Genomic DNA, 25,716 nt, shown 5'->3' with positions numbered 1-25,716 from the left:
AGTGGGGGGGGGGGGAGAAAATGACACTGTATATTCAAGAAGGAAAATGTATGTATCTTGGTCAATGTGGTTTATAGTGTGAAAAATAAAAATAATTTTAAAAAAAGGAGGGTCCTGGGCTGTTGTCCACTACCTTTTGCAGGGCTTTACGCTCAGGGGTATTGGTGTCCCCCCCGTACCAGACCGCGATGCAGTCGCTCAGCGCACTTTCCACCGCACCCCTGCAGAAATTTGCAAGTGCCACGCCGAACCTCTGCCAACTCCTGAGGAGGTCGGGGCGCTGACGTGCTTTCTTCACGGTGGTATGTTGGGCCCAGGGAAGATCCTCCAAGATGGTGACTCCCAAGAACGTAAATTTGCTCACCTCTGACCCCCCATTTTGAGCACTGGGTCATCCAACCTCTGGTTTTCCCTTCATGAAGTCAACTCTCAGTTTTGGTGACATTCAATGGAAGGTGGTTGTTGTTGCACCATTCAGCCTCCTGGATGCTGACTCATTCCCTTCCTTTATACAACCCATTCCCGTGGGGCATTGAGCAATGTCTATATGACAATAAGATCATTATAAGGTCCACAAGAGTTTGAGATTCATACCCATTCAATGCAAATCTGGGAGAGGCATTCCGCTTTAAGAGCCGCACCACGTGACCGCCCCATGCCCTCGTGATCCCCTTGCCACGTTCAAGCATGATGTCAGAGCCTCAGCCGAACCTGCTGCAACCCGGGCCCCGCCTCCGCCTCCACGCGATTGGTCCGCGCCCCGTGGTGCCGAGAGCCCGTTGGGCAGCGCCACCGCCGGTCAAAGGCGGGGGCGGAGCTGTCGAGGGCGGCCGGCGGGCAGTCAGCTGGTGAGGCGCTCGGAGCCGCCATCTTTGATAAATGAGAGCGGCGCCGGCGGCGGAGCAGCAGCGGTCGGAGCAACGAGGAGGACAGCCCTGCGCCGCCGTCACACCTCCCCCCCCTCCTCCTCGAAGCGAGCTCGTCCTCCCCGTCCCCTCTGAAATGTCCGCCATGAACCCCGAGTAGTAAGTACGGGGGGGGGGGGCGATCACGTGACCGGGCTTGACCCATTCTTCCCCCCATCCCAACCTGGCCTTGGATTCAGGCTGATGCATCCTAATGCTTTAGTTATGAGCTTGGCCCTGTCAGCCTGGCGTCTGCTCTGAGCTTTGGGGGGGGGGGGGGGGAAGAGATGGGGGATGGGATGGCATTTGCAAGGGTTGAGCCCCCCCCCCCAGCAGCTCCTGGTGGCTCCCCCCTCCAACCTCCCCCAGCTCCTGGTGGCTCCCCCCTCCAACCCCCCCCAGCTCCTGGTGGCTCCCCCCCTCCAACCCCCCCCAGCTCCTGGTGGCTCCCCCCCTCCAACCCCCCCCAGCTCCTGGTGGCTCCCCCCTCCAACCCCCCCCCAGCTCCTGGTGGCTCCCCTCTCCACCCCCCCCCCAGCTCCTGGTGGCTCCCCCCTCCAACCCCCCCCAGCTCCTGGTGGCTCCCTCCTCCAACCCCCCCCAGCTCCTGGTGGCTCCCCTCTCCACCCCCCCCCAGCTCCTGGTGGCTCCCCCCCTCCAACCCCCCCCAGCTCCTGGTGGCTCCCCCCTCCAACCCCCCCCCAGCTCCTGGTGGCTCCCCTCTGCACCCCCCCCCCCCAGCTCCTGGTGGCTCCCCCCTCCACCCCCCCCAGCTCCTGGTGGCTCCCCCTCCACCCCCCCCCCTCAGCTCCTGGTGGGTCCCCCCTCCACCACCCCCCCCCCAGCTCCTGGTGGCTCCCCCCTCCACCCCCCCCCTCCACCCCCCCTCCAGCTCCTGGTGGCTCCCCCCTCCACCCCCCCCTCCAGCTCCTGGTGGCTCCCCCCTCCACCCCCCCCTCCAGCTCCTGGTGGCTCCCCCCTCCACCCCCCCCTCCAGCTCCTGGTGGCTCCCCCCCCTCCAGCTCCTGGTGGCTCCCCCCCCTCCAGCTCCTGGTGGCTCCCCCCCCTCCAGCTCCTGGTGGCTCCCCCCCCTCCAGCTCCTGGTGGCTCCCCCCCCTCCAGCTCCTGGTGGCTCCCCCCCCTCCAGCTCCTGGTGGCTCCCCCCCCTCCAGCTCCTGGTGGCTCCCCCCCCTCCAGTTCCTGGTGGCTCCCCCCCCTCCAGCTCCTGGTGGCTCCCCCCCCCTCCAGCTCCTGGTGGCTCCCCCCCCCTCCAGCTCCTGGTGGCTCCCCCCCCCTCCAGCTCCTGGTGGCTCCCCCCTCCACCCCCCCCCCAGATTTGCATTGAATGGGTATGAATCTCAGTTTGGCTCCTATCACAAACTGGCCTTGAAATAAACTCCCCCTTCAAGGAAAACAATGCAAATGGAGCTGTTTAATGTGTGAAATCTATAGGGTTTTTATTCTTGGAAAGTGGACCAAGACCTAATAGCCTAAATATGCCTGGGGTTGTTTCATTTCAGAAGCTAAGCAGGCGCTGGACTGGTCAGTACTTGGAGGGGAGGAGACTGCCTTGGTGCTGTAGATTTCTGTTAGGGAAGCTGGACAAAGTGGTGACAAAAGTTAAATAATTCCCATGTCTGTTGCATTCCAAACTTTACCTGGTATCGTTTGAGACCTTTGTCAATACATCTTGCATTCTGGAGCTATTTAAAGTGTGAAATTTATTGTCGGAAGATGGTCCCTATGTTCAAGGCCTCGGCTTGTGAATGCATCTTGCACTCAGGCTGCTGCACCCTCATGCTTTAGTTATGAGCTTGGCCCTGTCAGCCTGGCCTGTATCTGGTTTCTGCTCTGAACTGGGGGATGGGAATTGCATAGGCACCACCAGTCTGTTTAGGTAGTTGTCTGTGCCCGGCTTCATTGTGTTGGGGAGTTTCAGGGCTATTTGTTTAAGGGGCTGTTTCCTAGATGGTTGTTTGTTGGGACAGGCACCACCTGATTTTTTTTCAGTCTCATAAGGATTTTGTTTAACTTCTATTGAAAAAAGCAATTTTTTTTAATGTGTCCTGATTCTTTGTGATTCTTTTGTGTGTTCTATGACCCAAAATTTAGTCTGGAGGCTGGCAAATGAACCATACCCTTTCTCAGTAATATTTTGGTGTCTGTCTTTTACAGAATGTTTTCAATTGTCTAAAAATAACCTCATCCAGACATTTACTGGTAATCAGCTTACGATGAGTGCTTTCAGATTCTGGAGAAAAATGTGATGTATTCTTTGCTGGATTGAGTCATACCATGAATATTTTAAAGTTATTATTTTGTAATGTGCTTACACAAACTACACTGCTGTGGTATTTATTCCAGGATGTATATTTGATATGAAAAGTTTAATAGAATGTTTCGTTTGATGGATAAGGTTGGTAGTTGTGGCCCAATTTTAAACTGCACCAAAAAAGTACTAGTTGGTTTAATTCCATTTTTATAAAACTGGTAGTTCAATAAATATGCAGCTCTGACGATATTCCTCCAGGTTAGACTAGATGTCAATTAGATGTCTAATTGAGTAAAATTGAATGTGCTGGAGAAACTCAGCAGGTCATACATACAGCATCCAGCTGAATTATTGTCATATAAGAATTTATGGGTATCTGTATTATGCATGTTTTCCACAAGTACAGTTTACAAGATGCACCAACTACAATGGTATAAATTACCAGATAGTCAAGATCGAAAAAAGATAAATATTCATGGTTGAAGTTGGTGCAAGACTGCTTCAATAGAGCAGACTGGTCCTTTGGTCTGAGTAGTTGTGGTAGTGTGGGGAGGTTAAAGAGCCTAATGTTGGGGGAAGGGATACTGGACTTCAAGCTACATGCACCTTTTGACTGAAAGCAGTGAGAAGGAATGGTGACCAAGGCAATGGATACCTGAAGGTAGATTCTTTCAAATGCTTCCAGTGGTTAGGAGGTCAGTGCCCATGGATGGACTTGGCCAAGGTTGTCAGTTTCTGCAGATCAGATGAAAACTGAAGAAAAGAAATTGAGTTAAAATTAAGTGGCAGTTCTTGTCAGAGTTGGCTACTTCTGGAAGAGGCTGGTTATGTGAATTGTTGTGACTTCTGTTTCAAGTCTTGCTGCAATTTGCCTATGCAGGTGTGTTGTTCCTTGAACTTGGCAGGAAAGTAAGTGGTTTGTCGTGAGAAAATGCAACAAAATTAAAACTCAATGGCAGTACCGTACAATATACAAGAGCATAAAAAACAATAAAAACAAGAAGAAACATTAAAGCAGTATAGAATACAAATACTCTGATTGGTGGAATTTAATTCTCAAATGGCTTTGGAATAGAAATTGTTCTTGAGTCTGTTCGTACGTGATTTAATGGACCTATAATCGTCTACCTGAGGGCAATAGGTCAAACCGATGATAACCCGGGTGAGTAGAATCCTTAAGAAGATTAATAACTGCCTTCCTGCTACAGTGAGATAGAAATAAATCCTCCAAAGGGGACAAAGAAACCCCATGATCTTCTGGGCTGTAGATCCCTCTTGTTTGCTGCTGTACAACTGGCAAACCATACTGGAATGCAATGTCAGCACACTTTCAATAGAGCAGTGATAGAGGTCATCAATAACTTCTCCTGTAGATTAATTTTCCTAAGGATTCTCAGGAAATGGAGATGTTGATGTGCCGCCTTGACTATAGAGGTGGTATTAATAGTCCAAGAAAGATCCTTGGCCAGATACTTTCCCAAAAACTTGAAAGTCGTAACCCTTTCCACACAGTCCCCATTAATGTACAATGGAACTGGGGCCATACTACTCCTCCTAGAATCCTTCAAAGAATTCAATACCAGATTGTTTTCTGGGCCCCGCACTGACAGTCTGTGGACTTTGTCCCTATAGGCTGACTCGTCACCCCTTGAAATGAACCCAATCTCCGTTATGTCATCTGCAAATTTTAAGATGGTCTTAGAAGAATACTCGGAGACAGGAAAATGTTAGGTTGCCAGTGGTGCCTCGAAAGAGAGAATGTGATGGAGAAATAAAGTAATTGGTAACTAGAAACTCTTGTCACTTTGTGAAATGAACCAAAGTATTCTACAAACTGGTCACTTGATCTGCATTTGGATTCTTGAGATCACTATGAAGACTGAATGTATCAATAACATTGTCACCTGCCCAATTCCTGGTCCCCACACCTAACACAAAAATCTTTATCCCCTCTTCCATCATTACTGCAGCTCAACTTTTATCCAACGTGATGGTTCTTTGACCCAGAAGATTAATCTTTTTGTTTTGAATTTCCAGGATCTACATTTTTACTTCCTGTTAAATCATCCAGAATTCAAGCAACTGGCAAAAAAAATTATGAAAATAAATAAGCTTACAAAAAATACAAAGGTTCAAAATTGGTGCCTCCCTGTTAGTTTACATGCAATCTCAAGCATCCAGACAATTCACTTATCTGGCATCCACCAATCCCCATAGGTGCTGGATACTGGGGGTTTTACTGTATTAGTATAATACATGTCTGGTCCATGTCTATGGTATATCAATTTTATAGCTGACTCTTAGCCACCACTATACTGGCCAGTGAGAAAGCATCTCCATCTGTTTACCAGTAGGTTGGAACATCTGCAGCCATAGCCAACAACAAGCAACTCATACATGAGAAGCAGTCAGTATAATACACTCTCATTACATCATCACACGTGGCAGTCATTTTTTTTAATCTCTGCTCTGTCTGCCGCAATACCTAGAGCCGAGGACCTGGGTAATTTCCACGGGCCCCCCCTTCTCCCTGTGATGTGAAAAGGCAAATGGTAAAGCAGGGGAAGAATCATGACGTCAGCACTTGTGTCCTGCGTCACATAGACGGTTTAAAATAATCATTCCATCTAGCAACAGCGGGGACCACTTCAGGCCGTCGTGACAGCGACTCAATGCGGTATCAATGGCTGCATTTCCCAGAGCAGTTTCAGCTGCATGAGGAATTATAAGTAACAAAGTCAGCCATTGATCCCACATTGTTCTGGGGTGGGGGGGGGGGTAATGTGTCATTGCTGGGGGTGTGACCCTCAACTTGCCAGGGAGGGCAAATTAGAGGGAATTTGTGCAGCGGAGTGAAAGGCCCAGGAATTTCACCTAGGTCCAAGAAAGATCTCCAGTTGCCGGGATGTGATAAGGCTGTTTCTTTCTTCCCCTTCTATATCCTTTCAGAGCCAAAATCAATTCTAACCTTTCCTCTTGTCTCCAATTAATACCTTTTGTTGGTCTGGAATTCCCTCTTTCTCTCCCAATCTTTATTCTGGTTCCTGCATGCTTTTTGCTTGTGCCTTGAAGGGCTTAGGCCTGAAACGTCATTGTGCAGGGTTACAGACAACTGTTACCATGCCCCCCAATTGGCATGTGCATTATGTCCAATTTGCTTAAGCGTCTAATGTTAACTCCTGAACGCTAAAGAACCGTAAGTACCTGTTCCACCTTGTGTACAAATGTGCCCTTATGGACAGATCCAGGTAATGGAACTCATTCCTAACCTGGGGTCTGCCTGTATATCTTTACCTTCTATGGACACTGCAAGACTGGCTGAGTTCCTCCAGCATTTGTGTCTTTACTACAGTCACGGCATCTGCAGACATTCGTGTTTCGAGCCATCTTTTGACAATAAGATGCAATTAACAATGGCTTTAACTCTACATTGAACCTTGACCTGGAAATGGAGGGAGTAAAGTTTCAATTTTTAAGCTGGAGTAGACATGAGACATTATGCTTGTGTTTTCTTTGGTTGCCATTCAGTGAGCATTTGGTGGGGGTAAAGCTTTTGAAATGTGATGGGAATACTGCAGCAGAACCTGTTTATAAAAAAAAGGGCTGAAAACACTAATACTGTAGTCAGCAGGTTGCACGACATCTGTGGGAAGAGAAAATGAAAGTTTCAACGCTTCGATGCAGATCCCAGTTGCTGCAGTTTGAGTATTTCAGCATTTTCTATTTTTGGCTTTGTATTTGGATGTTACACTATTTAATTTGATAGTTTTCCTTCCCCCCTCCCCCCAAAGCAGCACATTAACGCTGACTAATATACCCAGTATGATTTTGGCAGCTGCTATTAAGTGGGACAGAGCAGAGAAAGAATTCCTCAGTTGACCATGCATGTATTTTGTATCATTCTTGGAAATTGATTTGGAAAAGGATTTATCCCTTTGGATAAATAAATGGAAAGAGCACCTCCTGTTGAGAAGGCGAAACATGGGAGATGATCCTACAGGACAGTGATCATGGCTACACACCAGGGAGCGGCTCAGAAGCCGAGTGACCCACCCCCCGCCCCCAGGCTCATGAGAGCCAGGCCTCTGAGCTGGGAATTGAGAGGGTCACAAAGGGCCTTGGGTGCTGAAGGCTTCCTGATTGTATTGGAGGTTTGGATCTGGAGCTCAGGCTGTTGATGAATCAACCAGGAGCCTGAGAGCGCTAGAAGTGAATCCATGGACATTCAGAAGGGGCTCTCCAGTGTTTTCTAAGGGCTTCAAGATTATTCAGCAAGTTGTACTTTTGGATCGTAAATCTGTTTTCAAGTGTTGCAGGGTGGAACACAAATTACAGCTGAGGTAGATAACACTCATCCTAGACTAAGCCCATTTTGTCTGAAACAGGATTTCTTTATTTTCTTGGGTCCAGTGGATTTAACAATTAATTTGGAGATCAAAACTAAGTGAATTTGGGGAAAGTCATGGGAATGTGCCAAAGCAAACAATTTCAGCCTTTACTTTCACACCAGGTGGCAGGGAGAAAGTATGTGACTTCCTTTAGAGAAAATGTTGAGCTTTCAACTTCAGAACTGTTGATGAGGGATGTACATGACCAGATCTGGCAGTCAAGAATTAATAGTTGGGGCAATTACCTTTTTTAAAATTAGAATTCTTTGCCTGATTATTCTCGAGGCTGGCTGTCTAAATACTGTCCTAAAGCCCTTAAAACTTTTTTAATTGCACTGATCTAAATACTGCCCTAGTTTGAGCTAGACATGGTCTTCAGAGCAGCATAGCAAGACTGCAAAAGGATTGCACAATCTTTAAGAGTTTAACCCTTTGAGAGAGAGAGGGTTAAATTGGCATCAAATTTAACCCTTTGAGAGAGAGGGTTAAATTGGCATCAAATTTTTTTCCCCCACAACCAACATCTTGGAAGGATTGACAGAAACCAAAGAGGTAGGAAATCAAATATTGTAGCACCAGGGGCAGCTCAGATAGGCATCCTGTAAGTCAGTGATACAGCTGTCACCTTGAGTCTTTCTACGTCCTTAAGGTTATCAACTCTTGGCTATCCCCCAGATGACGAATGAGCTGGATGGAATTTGCCGAGCTAAAAACTTAGTTTAAATTTGGTTGTGACTCAATTTGCAGACAAACAAATTTAAAATTGTAGAAGTTGGATGAAATTTCTTTGTTTTTCAGTAATGAAGTACGATTTGTATCGCTGTCAAGGTGAAGCTGGTTAATGTATGAAAAGGAGAAATGAATATGTTGTAGTTGCAGTAATATGAAGCTTGTATTGTGAAGTTATTTGGACTATGGCCCCTTTTTAAACCAGCTGTTTGGTCTGAGTGGGGGGTGGTGGTTTTAATTCCAAGGACATTGAATTTTTGGTTCAACAGGGGGTAATTTTATTCCCTGATTCTACTCAGCAGTCCTAACTTCCAGTCATTGAGAAGTTGGACTTGAGCTGCTTACCTGAGGAAATGAATTCCTGACTTGATTAACTTTCAGATTCGTGACCTCTTGTAATAGTGGAGAACCAGAAGTGCAGAGCTTTGATTAATCTCTGCAGGTGGCAGCACTCCTGTTGTTTTCTTGAATGATTGAAAATGAATGCAGACTAATGAGAGTATGTGCTTTTACTTGTCACTTTGTTAAAACAGTCACATCCTTTGTTTTGATTAGCCAACCATATTTGTAGGTGTTTGTGTAGATAAGGCGATGTAAACTACAGTAAAAATCCCTGTTATCTGGCATGTACGGAAATTGATAGATGCAGGATAAACAAGTTTTGCAATCGCCTGAGTGTGTGTGAATGGAGAACTCGCAGCAAGGCGCCAATTTTAAATGTACTTAATTTTTGAAAACCCATTTATTTTCCATGTTTTTTTTGCCAGTTGCTTGAATTCCGGATAACAGGAATTTTACTCTATACCACTTTCTGGATGCCTTCAATTGGTCCACAATATTGCCAAAATTGTCAAGTTTGATTTTTCAAGATCTTAAAGTAGTGTTGGCTGGAAATGAGTTAATAAAATAGGTATCTGAAAAATGGAATTCTGCCAAATACTACATTGCATAGAAATACAAATGACTTTCATTAGGAATAACATGATAATAAAATAGGCTTAAAATATGATTAGAATGGGTGAGTAGGGAGGAGACTTTGGATGTGACATTTAACCTAAAGTAAGGATGGGGCCTACGCACTTGATATAGCAAGTTACAAGTTTGTATATTGTCACATGTTGAGTTTGATAGGTTTTTGGAGCTATCCAGAAAATCTATCCATCAATCTAGCAGAATAAAACTGTCGTTTGATCCGTTGTAAAAGCATTGTTTTACTTGCGGGGCTTCTTCAGATGTGTGATAGCAGTGGGCTGATAACGCCTCAAACCGTGCATCTTGGCGCCTCACAGTTTGGCGGGCAGCAACCTCCTTTGAAGAAGACCGCAGAGCCCACCTCACTGACAAAAGGCAAAGGAGGAAAAACCCAACCCCAACCAACCAATTTTCCCTTGCAACCGCTGCAATCGTGTCTGCCTGTCCCGCATCGGACTGGTCAGCCACAAACGAGCCTGCAGCTGACGTGGACTTTTTACCCCCTCCATAAATCTTCGTCCGCGAAGCCAAGCCAAAGAAGAAGAAGAAAAGATAGTAGCTGGAACGAGTCTTTGAATCTGATGATTAACAATTTCACTCTTCCTGATGGGAGAAAGAGTGAGTGAGTGTCACTGGGGGGGTGGTAAGATTCTTCTACTGTATTGACTGCTTTTGAGGCATTGGGAGGTGTATGAATTACTCCGGTTGTAGAAAACTGGTGCTTGTAAACCTAGTGTAAATCTGCATTGATTATTATATGGGAAGAGATTCTTCAAGGTGCTTGTTTTAATTGCGGCCTTTCTGAGCATAACCTTCTCAAAAGGTACAAGGACAGGTTCTTCCCCTCTGCCATCAGATTTCTGAATGGACAATGAACTACAGACACCATCTCACTTTCCCCTATTTTCTGGCACTATGTTTGAAATGTAATTTATAGAAATATTTGAACTGTAATGCTGTGGCAAAACAAATTTTGTGGCAAGTTCATGACAAATTCTGAAACCATTCAATTTGGGCAACTCTGTTAAATCTTAGTTTGGTATATTCTCTTTAAGGGTATTCTAAATTGGACTTGGGCAGCATCTGATGTTATTGATAATGGTGTTTTGTGTGGCTAATATACCTGCTCTGAGTACTAATTACTACTTTTGGTCCACAGTGACTACTTGTTCAAGCTGCTGCTCATCGGCGACTCTGGTGTTGGGAAATCTTGTCTACTGCTCCGGTTTGCTGTAAGTCGTCCTCAATGGTATTTCAGATGCGAAGTGCCATTTTAAATTGTGGTGGACGCTAATTTATTCTCAATGGAAAGTTTATGGTATTTCTAAATTTTCTTTCCCCACCACCAATCCTTGTGAACATTTTTGGATTAATTGGAGTAGCTGGTTTGCTGTAGCTACAGAACTGATCCTCCTGAAAGCTTTTAGGTAGTGTCTCATGAATGTTTGCCCAGACCTATTTAGTTTTAATTTTTTAGTCCCATTCAAGGCTGCAGATGTAGTACCGACAGCACATGGGCTGAGGACTAATGAAACAGGATGCAATGTCGCAGGAAATATTGTAACAATAAAGGGAGAATGAGCCTTGCAGAATTTAAGAATGAAGTTATTAAAAGCTGCGGCAAGTGATTACTTGGTTAACAGATATTGACAATGTTCTAGAGTGGTGGTTCTTGACCTTTTCCACCACTCCCATACCACCTAAAGTAATCCCTTGCTAAACAGAGCACCTTTGCCACAGGGTGGGGGAGTTGAGAACCACTGTTCTAGAGCTCCTTTGAGTACACAACTTTCAACAAGTTAGAATCCCTGATCCAAAGCTGAAAACGTAGGAGTCACTGTAGGAATGCACTGGGAGTGTAGATGCTTTTAACACAGTTGTTTTTCACCCTTTTTCTCACTTAAATAAGTAATTCCTTACTAACCAGAGCACCTGTAGTATCCTATGCCATGGGTGCTCTCTGGTTAGTAAGGGATTACTTAATGTAGTATGCGAGTTGCGGGGGAGGGGGGGGGAGAAATGTTGAGAACCACTGCTTTGAGCATCCAGAAGCACCTTCCAAACTATTCATCCACCTGTTCTTGCACCATTCGTGACAGTCTGTATATCCCACATTTCCCTGTCAATGACCTGAAATCACTGAAACTGAACAAGTGTCATCCAACCCGAGAAGCTGTCTAATCTTGCATTGGAAACTGCATTAGTAGAAATGAACAAACCTCCTTCATAAACTTTGGAAGAATGTGTTAGCTGCATATCTATCAAATGCTTAGCAGGTGGATTGCCACAGGAGCTGTGACTTTAGCTTATCTTGGGCATAATTCTACAAATTGATGGATTTGGGTTTACAAATCTATTGCTAAATTAAATGAAAAGCAGACTGAGAATAGAGGGTGTTGTCAAAAATCTGCATCTGATCTTTCAAGAATGAAGATGGGGATCCCTTGTGCGAAAGGGTAGGAGAATTTCTCAGACTGGGAGATTGCTTCACTGACCATCTTCTCTCTGTCCACATCAATGAGAAGGATCGCTCAGTGGCCAACCATTTTAATTCAAAACTAGCCTGTGGCCTTGTGCACGGTCCAACAAGACCACCATAAATTGGAGGAGCAACATCTAATATTCTGTCTGGCACTCTCCAACCCGATGGCATTAACGTCGACATGACTACTAGCCTACTCTCTATTCTCCCTCCCTTCCCATTTTCTTTCCTCCTGCTCTCCACCCCTTCCCTCTCCATTCAGAGCCATTGCCCTTCCCTCTGCCTGTTTGCTGTTGTGCCCTCCCTCATCCTATTAACTTCTGCCTGTGCTCCTCCCCCCACCCCCACAGTTTTGTTCAGGCCTGTTTACATTTTCTTCATATCTTGATGAAGAGCTCAAGCCTGAAATGTTGGTAATATATCTTTACAGTACCTCTGGCTACACCACCAGTTTTCTTTGGGATTAAGTAGTCTTCATTCTTCTACAGTGGCACCAAGTATAAACATTTGGGCATCAACAATAAAATAATCTTGCTATATTTTCCCAATTCTTCGTGTACACTCAATTAATAATGTTTTTCTGACATCTGTACTCTTCTCAAATTTGAAGGGGTATCAGTGATTCTGGAATAAATTCTTTCTACTAAACCCAGGTAATTCTATACATTTTGCCCTGATTTGGTGGGAACTTTGGGAAACTTGATTGTTACATGAGGTTCCATTTTATAGATTTGATTCTGTAACTGATGAATCCAGTTCATTGCCAAATCCCTCTTTCCATGAATCTATCTACCAGAATCTACTAATGTCTTAGCACGTTGCAAGGGAAAAATATCGGCCTAAACATCTGTTTGATCTAGTTTTTACACATTTGTTGGAAGAGTGAGTCAAAGCTAGTTTTTCTCAAGTTGATCTAATGTTTTAATGAAGAAACTTGTGACAAGTTAAATAATCTCAAGTGGTTTCATGTTTGAATATTATATTGTTGCCGTTTAGTTTATTCAAGTCCCTTTTGTCAAATTCTCAAAAAGGAAACCCCTTGAAAGTGGGACCAAAACCACTTGAGTAGAGGAAACCTACAGTAAAATCCCTATTATCTGGCATCTATGGGGATTGTGGATCTTCCAGTTGACCGAGACTCTTCCAATGTCTAACTGATACACATTTATTATAAATACATTGTTTAAAAGACAATAAAGTTTTTTTTTAAAAAGTCAGTATTGTAGTCGTTAATTATGTGAAGTTCACTTAAATCAAGGATTTCCCGTAACTTACAACATTTATCCGAAACCTTTGTCACTGGTGTGGTAAGTGTTACGCTAGCCATGCTACCATCATAATTTACCCCCCCACCCCAAGTTTATAGAAAGCTTTACTAATATTCCTAATACAAATTAAAAATAAAAACTTTTACTAGGTGGGGAAAGGGAGACATTTTGGTAGTCACCCCAGTGACAATTGGCATCGACCGGCTCTTTGTCCTGGTCAGGCCCTTGGTGCAACCCAACTTGCCTCCATGCAAGTGTCCCGGTCAGGCCCTTGGCGTGACTTCCTTGCACTTACAACCCAACTCTGCTCCACGCCATTGACAACAGCAAAAAAAAAGCGTGTATTGAGCATTGCTAGTTCAGAGGGGCAAACTTGAAGCATCAAATGAAGTCTCAGTGTTGCCCTGCAGGGTCCATCTGCTTAGTCTTCGTTATTTGAATTTATTCCTGTTTTTGCTGGTGGTCTGAGTTTCCGGTTGATTGAATTCCAGATCATGAGGATTTTACTGGACTTCAGTTTGACGTTATTGTTGTATCGTAGTAATTTCTTTTTCCTCTCCCCTGTGTTTATGCAATCTGCTTTTCATTTTGTCTTGGTAACAATGTCTATTCCAATAGAAGTTTTCTGAATTCTCCTGTGGATTTCTAATGACTAATGGAGAGTACTCTACAATCACTTTGGTCACTTCTTTAAAAGAAACTTGGCATTTCCAGGTTTACTGACCCTCCCTTCTTCCCCCACCCCAACAAAATTGGCTGTTGAATTGTAAATCTTGAGCATGAGTTTAAACTGGCGTTATTAGGACAAAAAAAAGCAGAATTTGTTGCCAAATTGTTCAATATTTCAGCTGCCTAGTTGTGATGGGATTTGTCATGCTGTGATGTTGCAATACTGCTCTTAGTGCCCAACTCTAAGTACTACAGTACAACTCTGGTCGTCCGAAATGTTCAGGATTGGGCCTATTTTGGATAATTTATATTTTGGTCATTTTAAAAAAAAAAGCCCAGCAGTAACAGAATATCACTGGTAACGGTCTTCAAACAACAATAAACAAGGGAAAGCTTTTTCAACATTAAAATAATGTTTAATTTTCAACCTGTGACATCAGTTTGGCTCAGAAAAAGTTTCAGATAACTGAGGATTTCTGATTGTTTCGGATATCCTCATTTATCCAATTTTTTTTTCAGAGCAAAATGTCATTTCAGCATTTTTGATTTTCCTGAAATCCTGGATTATCCTAAAAGTTTTTTGGACCTGAACAGATGAGGATTTCAGATAATCGGAGTGTACTGTACTTGAGTGAAATGACGGTAAACAAAATAATTTTGTATTTTGGTAAAACACTGGTATTTTTTTCTCATCAATGTTGTAATGAAATGGTGTTGAACAAAATATGATTCACTTATCATTTTATTCTTTAAAGGATGACACTTATACTGAAAGCTACATCAGTACCATTGGTGTTGACTTCAAAATCCGGACCATAGAGTTGGAAGGCAAAACCATCAAGCTACAAATTGTAAGTGCCTTTTTGATAAAAATTTATCTGGCCCAAGTTGTTTAATTCTAAAAGATCATAAATGATACTAGCCTTAAGTTTGCTTTGGACAAAGAAATGAAAACCTGTAGTCTTTAAATAGTGTTTCTTCATTGAACACAAAAATACTCTATTTGATTCAAGGTTATTCTGGACGATGCTGAGTTATTTCTGGAGGTTATTCTGGACGATGCTGAGGTATTTCTGGAGGTTATTCTGGACGATGCTGAGTTATTTCTGGAGGTTATTCTGGACGATGCTGAGTTATTTCTGGAGGTTATTCTGGACGATGCTGAGTTATTTCTGGAGGTTATTCTGGACGATGCTGAGTTATTTCTGGAGGTTATTCTGGACGATGCTGAGTTATTTCTGAAGGTTATTCTGGACAATGCTGAGTTATTCTGGACAATGTTGTGTTCTGGATAATGCTGAGTTATTTCTGGAGGTTATCCTGGACGATGCTGAGTTATTCTGGACAATGCTGTGTTCTGGATAATGCTGAGTTATTTCTGGAGGTTATCCTGGACAATGCTGAGTTATTTCTCAAGGCCATAACCTGAGAATCAGAGTTTTTAACCTATTTTTGGGGTCAAATTTGGAGGGGGTGGGCTTGACTTTTACACAGGTCATATTGACCACGGTAAGTACCTGCATCATTCAAGGCTTGGATCTTGGATGGTGGTAAGTCCATGTCTGGACATCTCGAGAACTTGGCTGGGTGGCCAGAGCTGTGGCATTGGAAGCTCTGGGTGTCGGGAGCTCAGATGGGCCAAAAAATAGGGGGTATCAACTTTTACATGGTTATATGGAAGACATGCAATTTTGGGGGTGAAAGTGGGGATGGGGGGTTCAACCATTACACAAGTATATACAGTAACAATGCTCTCCAATGAAGTCGAGGTTTGACTAATATATCTGAAGAATAAAATTATTCGCTGACCATTGCTTGAATCTCTATTGGGGGTTGTGCAAAGAAAAGGCATGAGGTTTAAAATGGGCAGAATTGACTTCATTAAATGCCATTTTAGTTGCAGATGCAAGATCTTTGTACAAGCTCTTGAAACTTCAAAAGTTGAGGCACATTTAGAATGCAACAGAAAAGCAGTCCTTGCTCCAACAGTGGATGATTATTTTCTTGCTGGTGCTTGTGGTCAAGGGTTTACGATTTTAGGCAAGAGAGAATGAATTAGAGATGGTAACTTCTCTGGATGAGAGGATGTTTTTCAGGGATAATGTGGCAGGGGGTGGTGAACAAGCGTGCATAAATAAAGGCTTAAAGTGGCTTGACTCTTTTGAAGCTGTCCAAGTTTATTGCTGCAATAAACTTTTTGAAGCTACAGTAGAAGTCCAAAAATCTGGACTGCTCAGGGATCGAGTCAGTTCGGATTTTCTTGATTCTTTGGCAATACTTTTAAAATTCAAATTTAAGGAACAAAGATGAACAGGTAAACCTTGATAGTTTATTCATCAGCAAATAAAGCATGCTTCATTTATCAAAATGAGCATCTTTAAAAAGTAAAAATGCCGCTTCGCATCTGTGGTGTTAACGCATGCACACAAAAACCTGCTCAATTTAAAATGTTTGAGAGTTTTCAAAGTCCAGATTCTCAGGCTGTGTGGATTTCGGACATCTGGGTTATTTGATTTCTACTATTTATTAGACTTGCTGGTTTTTAAAAAAATAAATAAATGATTTTTTTTCCCCACCAGTGGGATACGGCAGGGCAAGAACGATTCAGGACCATCACTTCAAGTTACTACAGGGGAGCACATGGCATTATTATTGTATACGATGTGACAGATCAGGTAGGATGGACGGACTGCATAATATTGAATGGAGAGCAACTTCAAAATTGTAATTGACTATTGGCTAATCTTTCAATAGGATGATTTTTTAGTAAATGTCTCATCATAGCTACCAATTCTTGGTTTGTATTTGATTTCCTTATGTGCTTTGGCAATGCTGATTTCCACCCCCCCCCCCCCCCCCCGACATTATGCAGGCAGATGAGTCTTAAAAATGGAAGAACCTAGAACAATACAGCACAGTATAGGCCCATCAGCCCTCAACGTTGAGCTGACCCATATATTCCTTCCTTTTAAAATAATACTAAAATTTTCCCTACCCTGTAACCCTCTTTCTTTCATCCTTGGGTCTGTCTTAGTCTCTTAAATGCCTTAAATGTTTCCGCCTCCACCACCATGCCTGGCATGCAAGGCATTCCATTCACAACTCTGTATATTTTTTTAAAAAAAAACCAACTTAACCCTGATGTCTTCCCCTAAACTTTCCTCTCTTCACTCTTTGTCTTCTGGTGTTTGTTGATCCTGTCCTGGGAAACAGGTGCTGGCTTTCCACTCTTATCGATGCCTCATAATCTTGTAGACCTCGATCAAGAACTACAGTCATCTCAAAATGCTCAAACTCCGCAAAGGGCTGGGTGAAGTTGTTTAGTACTTTTAGAAAATTAAGTTTGATCTGTGCCTTTTCAGAACTTTTGCTCTAAAGGTTATTGACCCAAGTCTGACTTTAGAGAATGAAACTATACAAATCAGAACAAGGCTTTTTACAGAAGACAGCTGAGCAGGTTTTCCATTTCACTTGTGTGGTTAATTTGTCTGGCGCCATTGTAAAGTATCAAGTGTAAATTTCCATGAATGTCGCATCAACAGTAGGAAAATGTCTACATACTAGTAGCAGTGAATTCTTGTCTCTTTCTCACTGTTCTGTAGGCACTTGATTGTTTGCCTGAGGTTCATTCCATTTGGTTAACCTCATGAGGTCTGGAAACTACTTGTGTCAATAAGAGGGTCACAGTCTTGCAGCACAGATTGGTCCCTTTGGCTGAATAGTACATGCTGACCAATTTGGCACTTTGTGCCTGGTCTCCATTACTGTCTGTGGCAACAAATTCCACAGATTTGCCACCCTCTGGCTGAAGAAATTCCTCCGCATCTGTTCTAAGTAGACGCCTTTCAATCCTGAAATTGTGCCCTCTTGTCCTAGATTCTCCCACCATGGGAAATGACCTTTCTACGTCTACTCTGTCCACGCCTCTCAACATTCTAAATGTTTCAACGAGATTCTTCCCCCCCACCCCACCCCCGTTCTCCTAGATTCTAACAAATGTAGGCCAAGAGCTGTCAGATGCTCCCGTATAACACTTGTATTCTTGAAAACATCCTAGTGAACCTCCTTTGAACCCTCACCTTTAAAATGAGCCCAAAACAGCTCATGATACCGTGTGGCCTCCCCAGTGCCATGCTCTTGTATTCTTCTCCTCTTGAAATTAATGCCAGCATTGCATTTGCCGCCTTCACCACAGTCTCAACTTCAGGCTATCCTTCATGAGGACTCCTGGGTCCCTTTGCATTTGGGTATTTTCAATTTTATCCCCATTTTTAAAAAAAAAAATCTGCCTGTTTTTTTTTTTTTTTTGGACCAAAGTGCATGACCATACACTTTCCAGCCTTGCATTTCATTTGGCCACGTCTCTACCCATTTTCCAAATCATTCTGCTGGCTTCATGATTCCTGTACACTACCTGTTTCCCCCACCTACCTTTGTATCATCTGCAAACTTGGCCACAGTCATTCATTCCATAATCCAAAGCATTAATATGAAAAAAAGTGGCCCCCACATTGACCCCTGTGGAACACCACTAGCAACAGGCAGCCAATCTGAATATGATCCTTGAATTCCAACTCTCTGCTTCCTGCCAATCAGCCAATACTCTATATACTCTAGTATGCATCCTGTAATGGCTTGGCTCTTGTAAAGTAGCCTAGTGTGCAGCAACTAGTCAAATGCCTTCTGAAAATCCAAATACACATTTAGTCCTTGTACAATTTCAGATAGACCAGCATCAGTTTGGGGGGGGGGGGGGGGGGGGGAAGAAGGAAATAAATTGTCTTCATTTTCTCTTAAATCTTTCATCTCTCTCTCTCTGTAACTCAACCTTCCAATCCCAGCAATATCCTGGTGAGTCTGTGCTCTTTCCAATTTAGTTTCCTTCCCACAGCTAGGTTTTCATCCCTTTTATTAGCCAGCTTACTTCATTGCTGCATTGGTTCCTGTCTTGTTTGGTCTCAATCCCTTCCAATTAAGATTCCATCCAAAAACGGTCTTTCCATTTACTTGGTGCCATCAAGGAATCTAAATTTAAGTATTTGTTTTGATTGTCAATGCAGTAGAACATTTGGGAAAACTCTTGGGTAGCTTCTGAATACAGCAATGCTTGTACTTTAACAAAGGAATCCTAATAGCTTAGCATCTGGCTCTCTGGGTGTTTCCTGTCTTCCCTTTTCCATACTGGGACCACTCGTTAACTTGTTGTGCAACAGCTGGAATACCATCCAGTGGCTTGAAGTTCTGCTCGTCCAGCACCAAAGTCTCCCATGTATCAGATGATTGGAGTTTCACTGGAAAGGCATTAACAGGCCCAACTAGTCCATGGAGCAGCTGTTCTCAATGGGGGCTACAGCACATTTAAGTAAAAACCTTATTTCCTTTTCATGTAACGATATTTTTTGTGTAGTCAGTTGGAGAGAAGTAACAGGAGAAACCAAACTTACCTGCTTCACAGGGAAGGAGCCTATAAACTTTGAGCAGTTCTGGGGAGTGGGGAGGGGCATAGCCGAAAAAAGGCTGAGAATGGCCGCTCTGGAGTATTTTTAGGAAAATGTAAATTATTGGTGTCTTCTAGTTGACTTCAATGTGTTGCCAGTGTTACTACATAGTCAAGTCTATGATAAAGCTGTTAACATTTCTGTGTTACAGTGACACACAGTAACATGTGACCTGTCTGTCTCATTTGCAGGATTCCTTCAACAATGTTAAGCAGTGGCTGGAAGAAATAGCTCGTTACGCTAGTGAAAATGTAAACAAATTGCTAGTGGGAAATAAATGTGATTTGACTAGTAAGAAGGTGGTTGATTATCCTACAGCTAAGGTACTTATTTTGTGCTCGATGAATGTTTTTCTACGTTGACGTCAAAGGTGCATTTTCAAGGATTTTGGACAATTTCAAATTGGTGTCTAGATTTCCTGCCTCAGTAAATGTTGGATAGATTTTTACAAAGTAGGGGAATTAAGGGATATGGCAGGTAGGTGGCGATGAGCCTCCCACCAGATCAGCCATGATCACATTGAATGGCGGACGGAGCAGGCTTGACGGGCCGGGTGGCCGACGCCTGCTCTTGGTTCTTGCGATTTGGTGGTACCGCTGAAGGTGCTTGAATACTCGGTTTGAGTGCAGCTCAGCTATTAAATGCAATGCATTCTGATAAAACCGAAAAATTGTCCCTTCAGCTTTAAGCACAATTTTTAAGAAAACTTTCTTTATAAAAGGACTTGCATTAACAATATGGTAAATATTTAAATCTTTTAAGGCTGCACTTGGAAAATTCAAGATGGCTGTATTGCATTATTACGAAAACATGTTGAGCAAATCCTCATTTCACAATTTCTCAGCCTACTTATTTGATTAATAACTAGGCTTTGTGAAGTGACAGGGTGAAAGCCAAGGGAATGATGAAGTCCCATTATGGTCTTCTCAACTTGCACAATATCTTGCAATGTTAATATTTCTGGCCTGATCGAATGAGAAATTGCCAGGAAGATGTTGAGAAGATGGTAATTGTCTATGATCAATTTCTCTTGCTAATGCTTTGATTGTCAAAGATGTCCAGCTGGAATTTTGAGAATTTAAATTTTGTATACTGGGGCACCACAGTCAGTGCAACATTGACCAGGGTTCAAATCCCACACTGTCTAAGGCGTTTGTTGTGTTCTCCCAATGTCTGCCACCTTCAAAACTTGCCAGGGTTGCAGGTTCATTGGACAGCACGGGCTCATAGGATGGAGGGGCCTGTTACTGTCTAATTTTTTTTTTAAATGTTTGAATTTGATGTTCTAAAGTGCAGACATCATGAATTGGGATTCGATCTCTTTTTCTGGTTTGTGTTCAACCTTTCTGTTCCTGGAGTAAATTTAAATGCACCCTAATTTAAAGTAAGATTTCTCTCCAATTCTCAAGTTTAAAAAAAATAAAATAAAAATCAACTTTTGCATTAGTACTTTTTAGTAACAAAGAAACCACAGTAACACTTGGCCATATTGAGCAGGAACTTACACAGTGCTGGTTTCTGACTGAAGTGTGAGGAACAGCAAGGCCATTCAATCCTTGCTGTGGTTAAAAGTTGCATTTTAAGTGTTCGGGGTGTGATGGATTAATTAGATTGCGGGTTGACGCGATCGAAGGTGTAAATTTGTACTGGCCTGGAATATACGACCAACTGATCCAGCTGAGTTATCCTTGAACCTTGCAGCCAACAGAACGTGCGAAGGTGACGCTTGTCCGTTCTTTTCTGTTTTAAAGGAGTACGCAGACTCTCTTCGAATTCCATTTTTGGAAACCAGTGCAAAGAATGCCACCAATGTTGAGCAGGCATTTGTGACGATGGCTGCAGAGATCAAGAATCGAATGGGTACTGGCCCTACGCCTAATGATGAGAAATCCAATATCCGGATCCAGAGCACTCCCTTAAAGCAAGGCAGTGGTGGAGGTGGCTGCTGCTAAAGGCAGGAGAGAAGCAGAGACCGATCCGTTCCTGTTGCACACTATATCGAAACTACATTCATCTCCTGAGCAGTAATGGTTTTAACAGAATTGTCCATTGATCTGTGCCCATTCTTGGCAGATTATTTTCTGACCAAATGGACATAAGACTAATTGGAAACTCCAGGAAAATTTTGTCTTAGTTCACTTGTCTTGGAAGTTATTGTCTAATGTTTTGAAACACATGGATTGTAAGATTTTGTAGTATTCATTTCTCCCTCGTCTTTTCCTGTCGCACAAAGTGGTTTAAGGCTGAAGCCAGATTTAAGGTTTAGTCACTCCACATTAGTGCGAGTTGTGGAAGTCTAATGACAAAAATCGGGTTGATTGGCCTGGAAATGAGCCTTTTGCATGTCAATATAATTGTAATGAACTATTTAAGTTTGTGCAAAATGACTTCCATTTTAAATCTTTACCCACCTGTACGACTTTTTGTTTGCATACTTGTCAGTGTCTGATTCTCAAAGGATGCATTGCAGCCAGTCTTGCATCTGCTCACATTAAGACGAGCCAAGCCGTTTGTAATAGGCCAAACGGGCCTTTGTTTATAACTAACATTGGTTGCTTTACTATTTCTTTACTGTTGTAACTTCTGTTTGCTTACCCACAGTATGGATATCCAGTATTTGATGTTTAGCCTCCCCCACTAACATTAATTTAACCACCTGGAAAGAATTAGCATCCCTACAATGTGAAATGATTCACTTGCACTGAACGTCCAAGTTGTATTCAAGCTAACCAGGGGATACTGCGTGGAAAGGACTAATTACAAGGATAGTTTTGGGGGGAAAAAGTATCAATGGGGATAGTTAAACAGGAAAGCATAATAGATGCTCGTTCAGCCAATTGTCCAGATTGGTTTCCATGTAGACAGTCGCAATGTTTGTAGCAGGTGGGGGTGGAGAAAGCAGGGGAAATGATAAAGTTTGACAATGAGAAAAGGGAGTAGATATACTGCTGGGAAACCTTTTACAATTTGAAAGTTCCTACATGCAAAACAGTCTTCCTTGCCATTTGGACTTGGTCCAACTGCAGAGGCTGCTGTAGCCATATAGCAATTTCTAATCCTTTGAAGGTCATAATCTTGATCAGCATTAAGATCTAATCTTGCAGATTTGGTCCAGTAGTGGGGGTCTGCTATCAAACATTGAAATTGGCTGACATCTGTCAGGAGTGCTAGAAAACTCCATCTGTACTACTAACTGGCTTTATTTCTAATATCTCACTGCTGAACCCATGCTGCCACCAAATTTCTCTCCTGAGGTAAATACCAGAAAAAAAAAACTAGCTTAAGATTATTTGTGGTGCAAATTGCTTATTTAAATGTTAATGCATGGAAGTTACCAGTTCGCATGAACTACAGATTTCCCCTTCAGCGTAACATCTTTCCACATCTGGGTATTCAGATGCGAAAGTACCTTTCATAAGTTTTGATTTGACTTGCACAATTTAGCTATCATTTTGTGGGTAAAACATTGTTCTAATATGCAATTAATCCACATTAGTGCACAACCATCTCCCTGATGAGGATGTCTGATATGTTAAGTTGTGAACTGTTCAAGTCTGTACTTTTTATTTTGAATTGGTTCTTAAATTTCACTAATTGAAACTTACACATCAATGCCACTTTGATCATTTGCAAATGGGGCTTTAAACTGCTTGTGTAAAGTATCACAAAGCAGTGCTTGGCCAGTACATTGTGAATCTTGCTCCCTTTTGGTTAAAGGTTAAACTTTCCCAGATCCTGATGTGCCTTCAGAAGTTGCCGTTGTGGATTTGAATTGTTCATGTTTTAAGTTTATCCCCTCATTCACATTTAAAATGGTTACACTTGATTGCCCTTGAGTTGGTGCATGTATGCAAGTTTTGCTTTGAATATTTAATACATTCCAGCTTTATCTGAATTATCCTAGTTCTAGTAACACTGGAATTTGCATCACTGGTTCACAAAAGCACCCACTGAATGTAATTTATACCCAAGATATTTGGGGGGGGGGGGGGGGTTTGTGGAATGGTCTGCAGTTATTCCCACAGAGCAATTTGTGCCACGACTTTGGGTCTCGTGCATAGAATTAACATTTAAAAATGGGCTTGGCCATAGCCCTGACTAATTTCGCTTATTGCACTCCACTCTATGATTTGTGGCCATCTTGAAACTATTAGAAACTACTCCACATGTACAATTATTCTTGACTATTTATGAATGTTTAGTGTTTTAAAATTTTTTGTTTTGGTTAGTGATTTTTACTGTAATTTGTCACAGCCCCTCAAGCTTCAGTAAGCCCAAACCCAGATGTATGTTTAGCTGTTTGTGGTGTCAAACTCAGTACTAGTCTAAATGGACCAGATTTAAATACTGATCACATTGTAAAATGTTTTAGCTGCAACAAATGGTTTCTATATCTTTGCTATCTCATTTTTTAAAAAATCTTTGGTTTCATTCCTATTCAAAATAATATATGCTCTGCATTTGGTATAAATAGGTAAAGATATTTCTGTAGGCAATGCCTTTTATTGGGCAGGTGTGATTAGTGTTGACTTAGCACCAATTTCCTGCCATTCTGCACTATAGGGACCACTTTATTTGTTCTATCTTTTCCAGTTGTTTTTGGACTCTAGTATTGGGAATGATACCAAGGTGGAAATTTACATTCTCTCCACTTGGCTGACTGCTAGAAGTCCTGGTATTAGACTCTCACCAATCCCTTGTCCAGCAAGCACAGGCATCTATGCCAAAACCAAATGACATACTGGTTTCCTCTAAACTTTGTCTAGCACTGTGAGAATTTCCATACTTTAAGGAAATGGCAATCTTTAATTCCTTGGTCAGTAAGTTTGACCATTATTATAGAAGTGAAGACTGAATATTTGGGAAATACATGTCATTTGTGGACTATTCAAATTCTAAAAATTCCAGATGTGTGCACTGAATTAAATCCCCCAATGCTGAGTTTAAAGACTATAAACATGGCTTTTATACCAAACAAGTTTGGACATGTTCAATTGTGACTGTAACAAAAAATGACTAAATTGTAATCCTTAATAAAATTTCAGTGCTGGTTCAAAATTTACTACAAAGCTTTAACTTCTGTGCCCTTCTGGAAGTTAAAATCCATAAATTAGATGAGCACCTGTGGACTTTCTCACTTTTAATATGTAAAGTTACTTGATCTAAAATTGATAATGGAGACCACCTTTCTTGGATTTCTTGTTGATGCCACTGTGGAGATTGAAATAAAATCTACTTCCCTCTTGCTGTCTGTTTATTTTTCTGTCTGGAAACCTGATGCCACTCTTCCCAACACTTATCACAGGACAATTGTTTCCATGGAAGGTGAAACACAAACCAGGATTGTGCTGCCCTTAAAAATGCCCCCTTGACTTTTTAATCAGATCTTCGGATTGAATACTGTGACCCAGTTTCTGCACTTTGCAATCCTGAGCTCTTTGGCTTGGCTTCGCAGACGAAGATTTATGGAGGGGTAATGTCCACGTCCGATGCGGGACAGGCAGACACGGTTGCAAGGGAAAATTGGTTGGTTGGGTTTTTCCTGTTTTGTCAGTGAGGTGGGCTCTGCTGCAAAGGAGGTTGCTGCCTGCTGAACTGAGGTGCCAAGATGCATGGTTTGAGGTGATATCAGCCCACGGGCAGTGGTCAATGTGGCAGGCACCAAGAGATTTCTTTAGGCAGTCCTTATACCTCTTTGGTGCACCTCTGTCTCGGTGGCCAGTGGCGATGGTCTTCCATTCTGGAGCCGTGACCTACCCAGCGCAGTTGGATCTTCAGTGGATTCGATGCTGTCGGCCTCTGCCATCTCGAGTACTTCGATGTTGGTGATGAAGTCGCTCCAATGAATGTTGATGGAGCGGAGACAACCCTGGTGGAAGTGTTCTAGGAGCCGTAGGTGATGCCGGTAGAGGACCCACGATTTGGAGCCGAACAGGAGTGTGGATTTGACAACGGCTCTGTAAACGCTAATCTTTGAGAGGTTTTTCCAGACTAAATTACACGACTTGTGGATCTTTGTGCAGTGATTCAGCTTTTGTACTCACTAGAATTTGCATTTCATCCTGTAACTTTAGCTGCACAAGTTTGAGTAGAAAGTTAAAATCTTGATATTTTAATGCTGGAAAATTATCACAATTTCTTTTCGATTTGTTTAGCAGGTATTACTTCAACTTAAATATTTTAGAAAAAGTTAAACTTTTCCATACATCAGACCTCTATCCACTGCTCGCCTGTGTTCCTTACCCCACCTTGTTTGTACATCTGCCTGATTTTCATCCTTCCTGAATAAGGACTCGGGCCTGAAATGTTGACTCCCTTTTGTCTTCTATGATGTGTTGTGACCTACTGAGTTTCTCCAGCACCTGTTTTCTATCCTTTCAACACCTTGTCCTCCAGCTTTCCTGTCATGCCATTAAATGTGCTGGGAAGAAATTCACATCACACTGTCACTCCATTTGAAGGGTGTTCAAGAACCTGGAGATCATTTGGAACAACTGATAAGCCAGCAAAAAGGAAAAATGATTTATCACAAA

At 42.6% G+C, this 25,716-nt stretch overlaps 1 protein-coding gene across 1 annotated transcript; it reads left to right on the top strand.

The window, feature by feature from the left end:
- Nucleotides 1-802: 802 nt before the first annotated feature.
- On the top strand, nucleotides 803-24,428 carry LOC138748666 (ras-related protein ORAB-1-like). Its single transcript, XM_069909244.1, has 6 exons — nucleotides 803-1,025; nucleotides 10,426-10,498; nucleotides 14,441-14,536; nucleotides 16,265-16,360; nucleotides 19,375-19,506; nucleotides 20,935-24,428. The coding sequence occupies exons 1-6, from the start codon at nucleotides 880-882 to the stop codon at nucleotides 21,133-21,135; spliced, it is 744 nt and encodes a 247-aa protein (XP_069765345.1). The 5' UTR covers nucleotides 803-879; the 3' UTR covers nucleotides 21,136-24,428.
- Nucleotides 24,429-25,716: the final 1,288 nt, after the last annotated feature.

The sequence above is a fragment of the Narcine bancroftii genome, chromosome 13 (assembly GCF_036971445.1).
Source record: "Narcine bancroftii isolate sNarBan1 chromosome 13, sNarBan1.hap1, whole genome shotgun sequence".
NCBI classification, from domain to species: Eukaryota; Metazoa; Chordata; class Chondrichthyes; order Torpediniformes; family Narcinidae; genus Narcine; species Narcine bancroftii.
This window is presented reverse-complemented; position numbering and strand designations above follow the sequence as displayed.

Bases quoted from the DNA above. Each gene is read 5' to 3' on its own strand.
- LOC138748666 (XM_069909244.1), top strand. From the start codon at position 880: ATGAGAGCGGCGCCGGCGGCGGAGCAGCAGCGGTCGGAGCAACGAGGA. The intron at 1,026-10,425 runs GTAAGTACGGGG...TTTGGTCCACAG, and splicing joins TCCGCCATGAACCCCGAGTA to TGACTACTTGTTCAAGCTGC. The intron at 19,507-20,934 runs GTACTTATTTTG...TCTGTTTTAAAG, and splicing joins TTGATTATCCTACAGCTAAG to GAGTACGCAGACTCTCTTCG.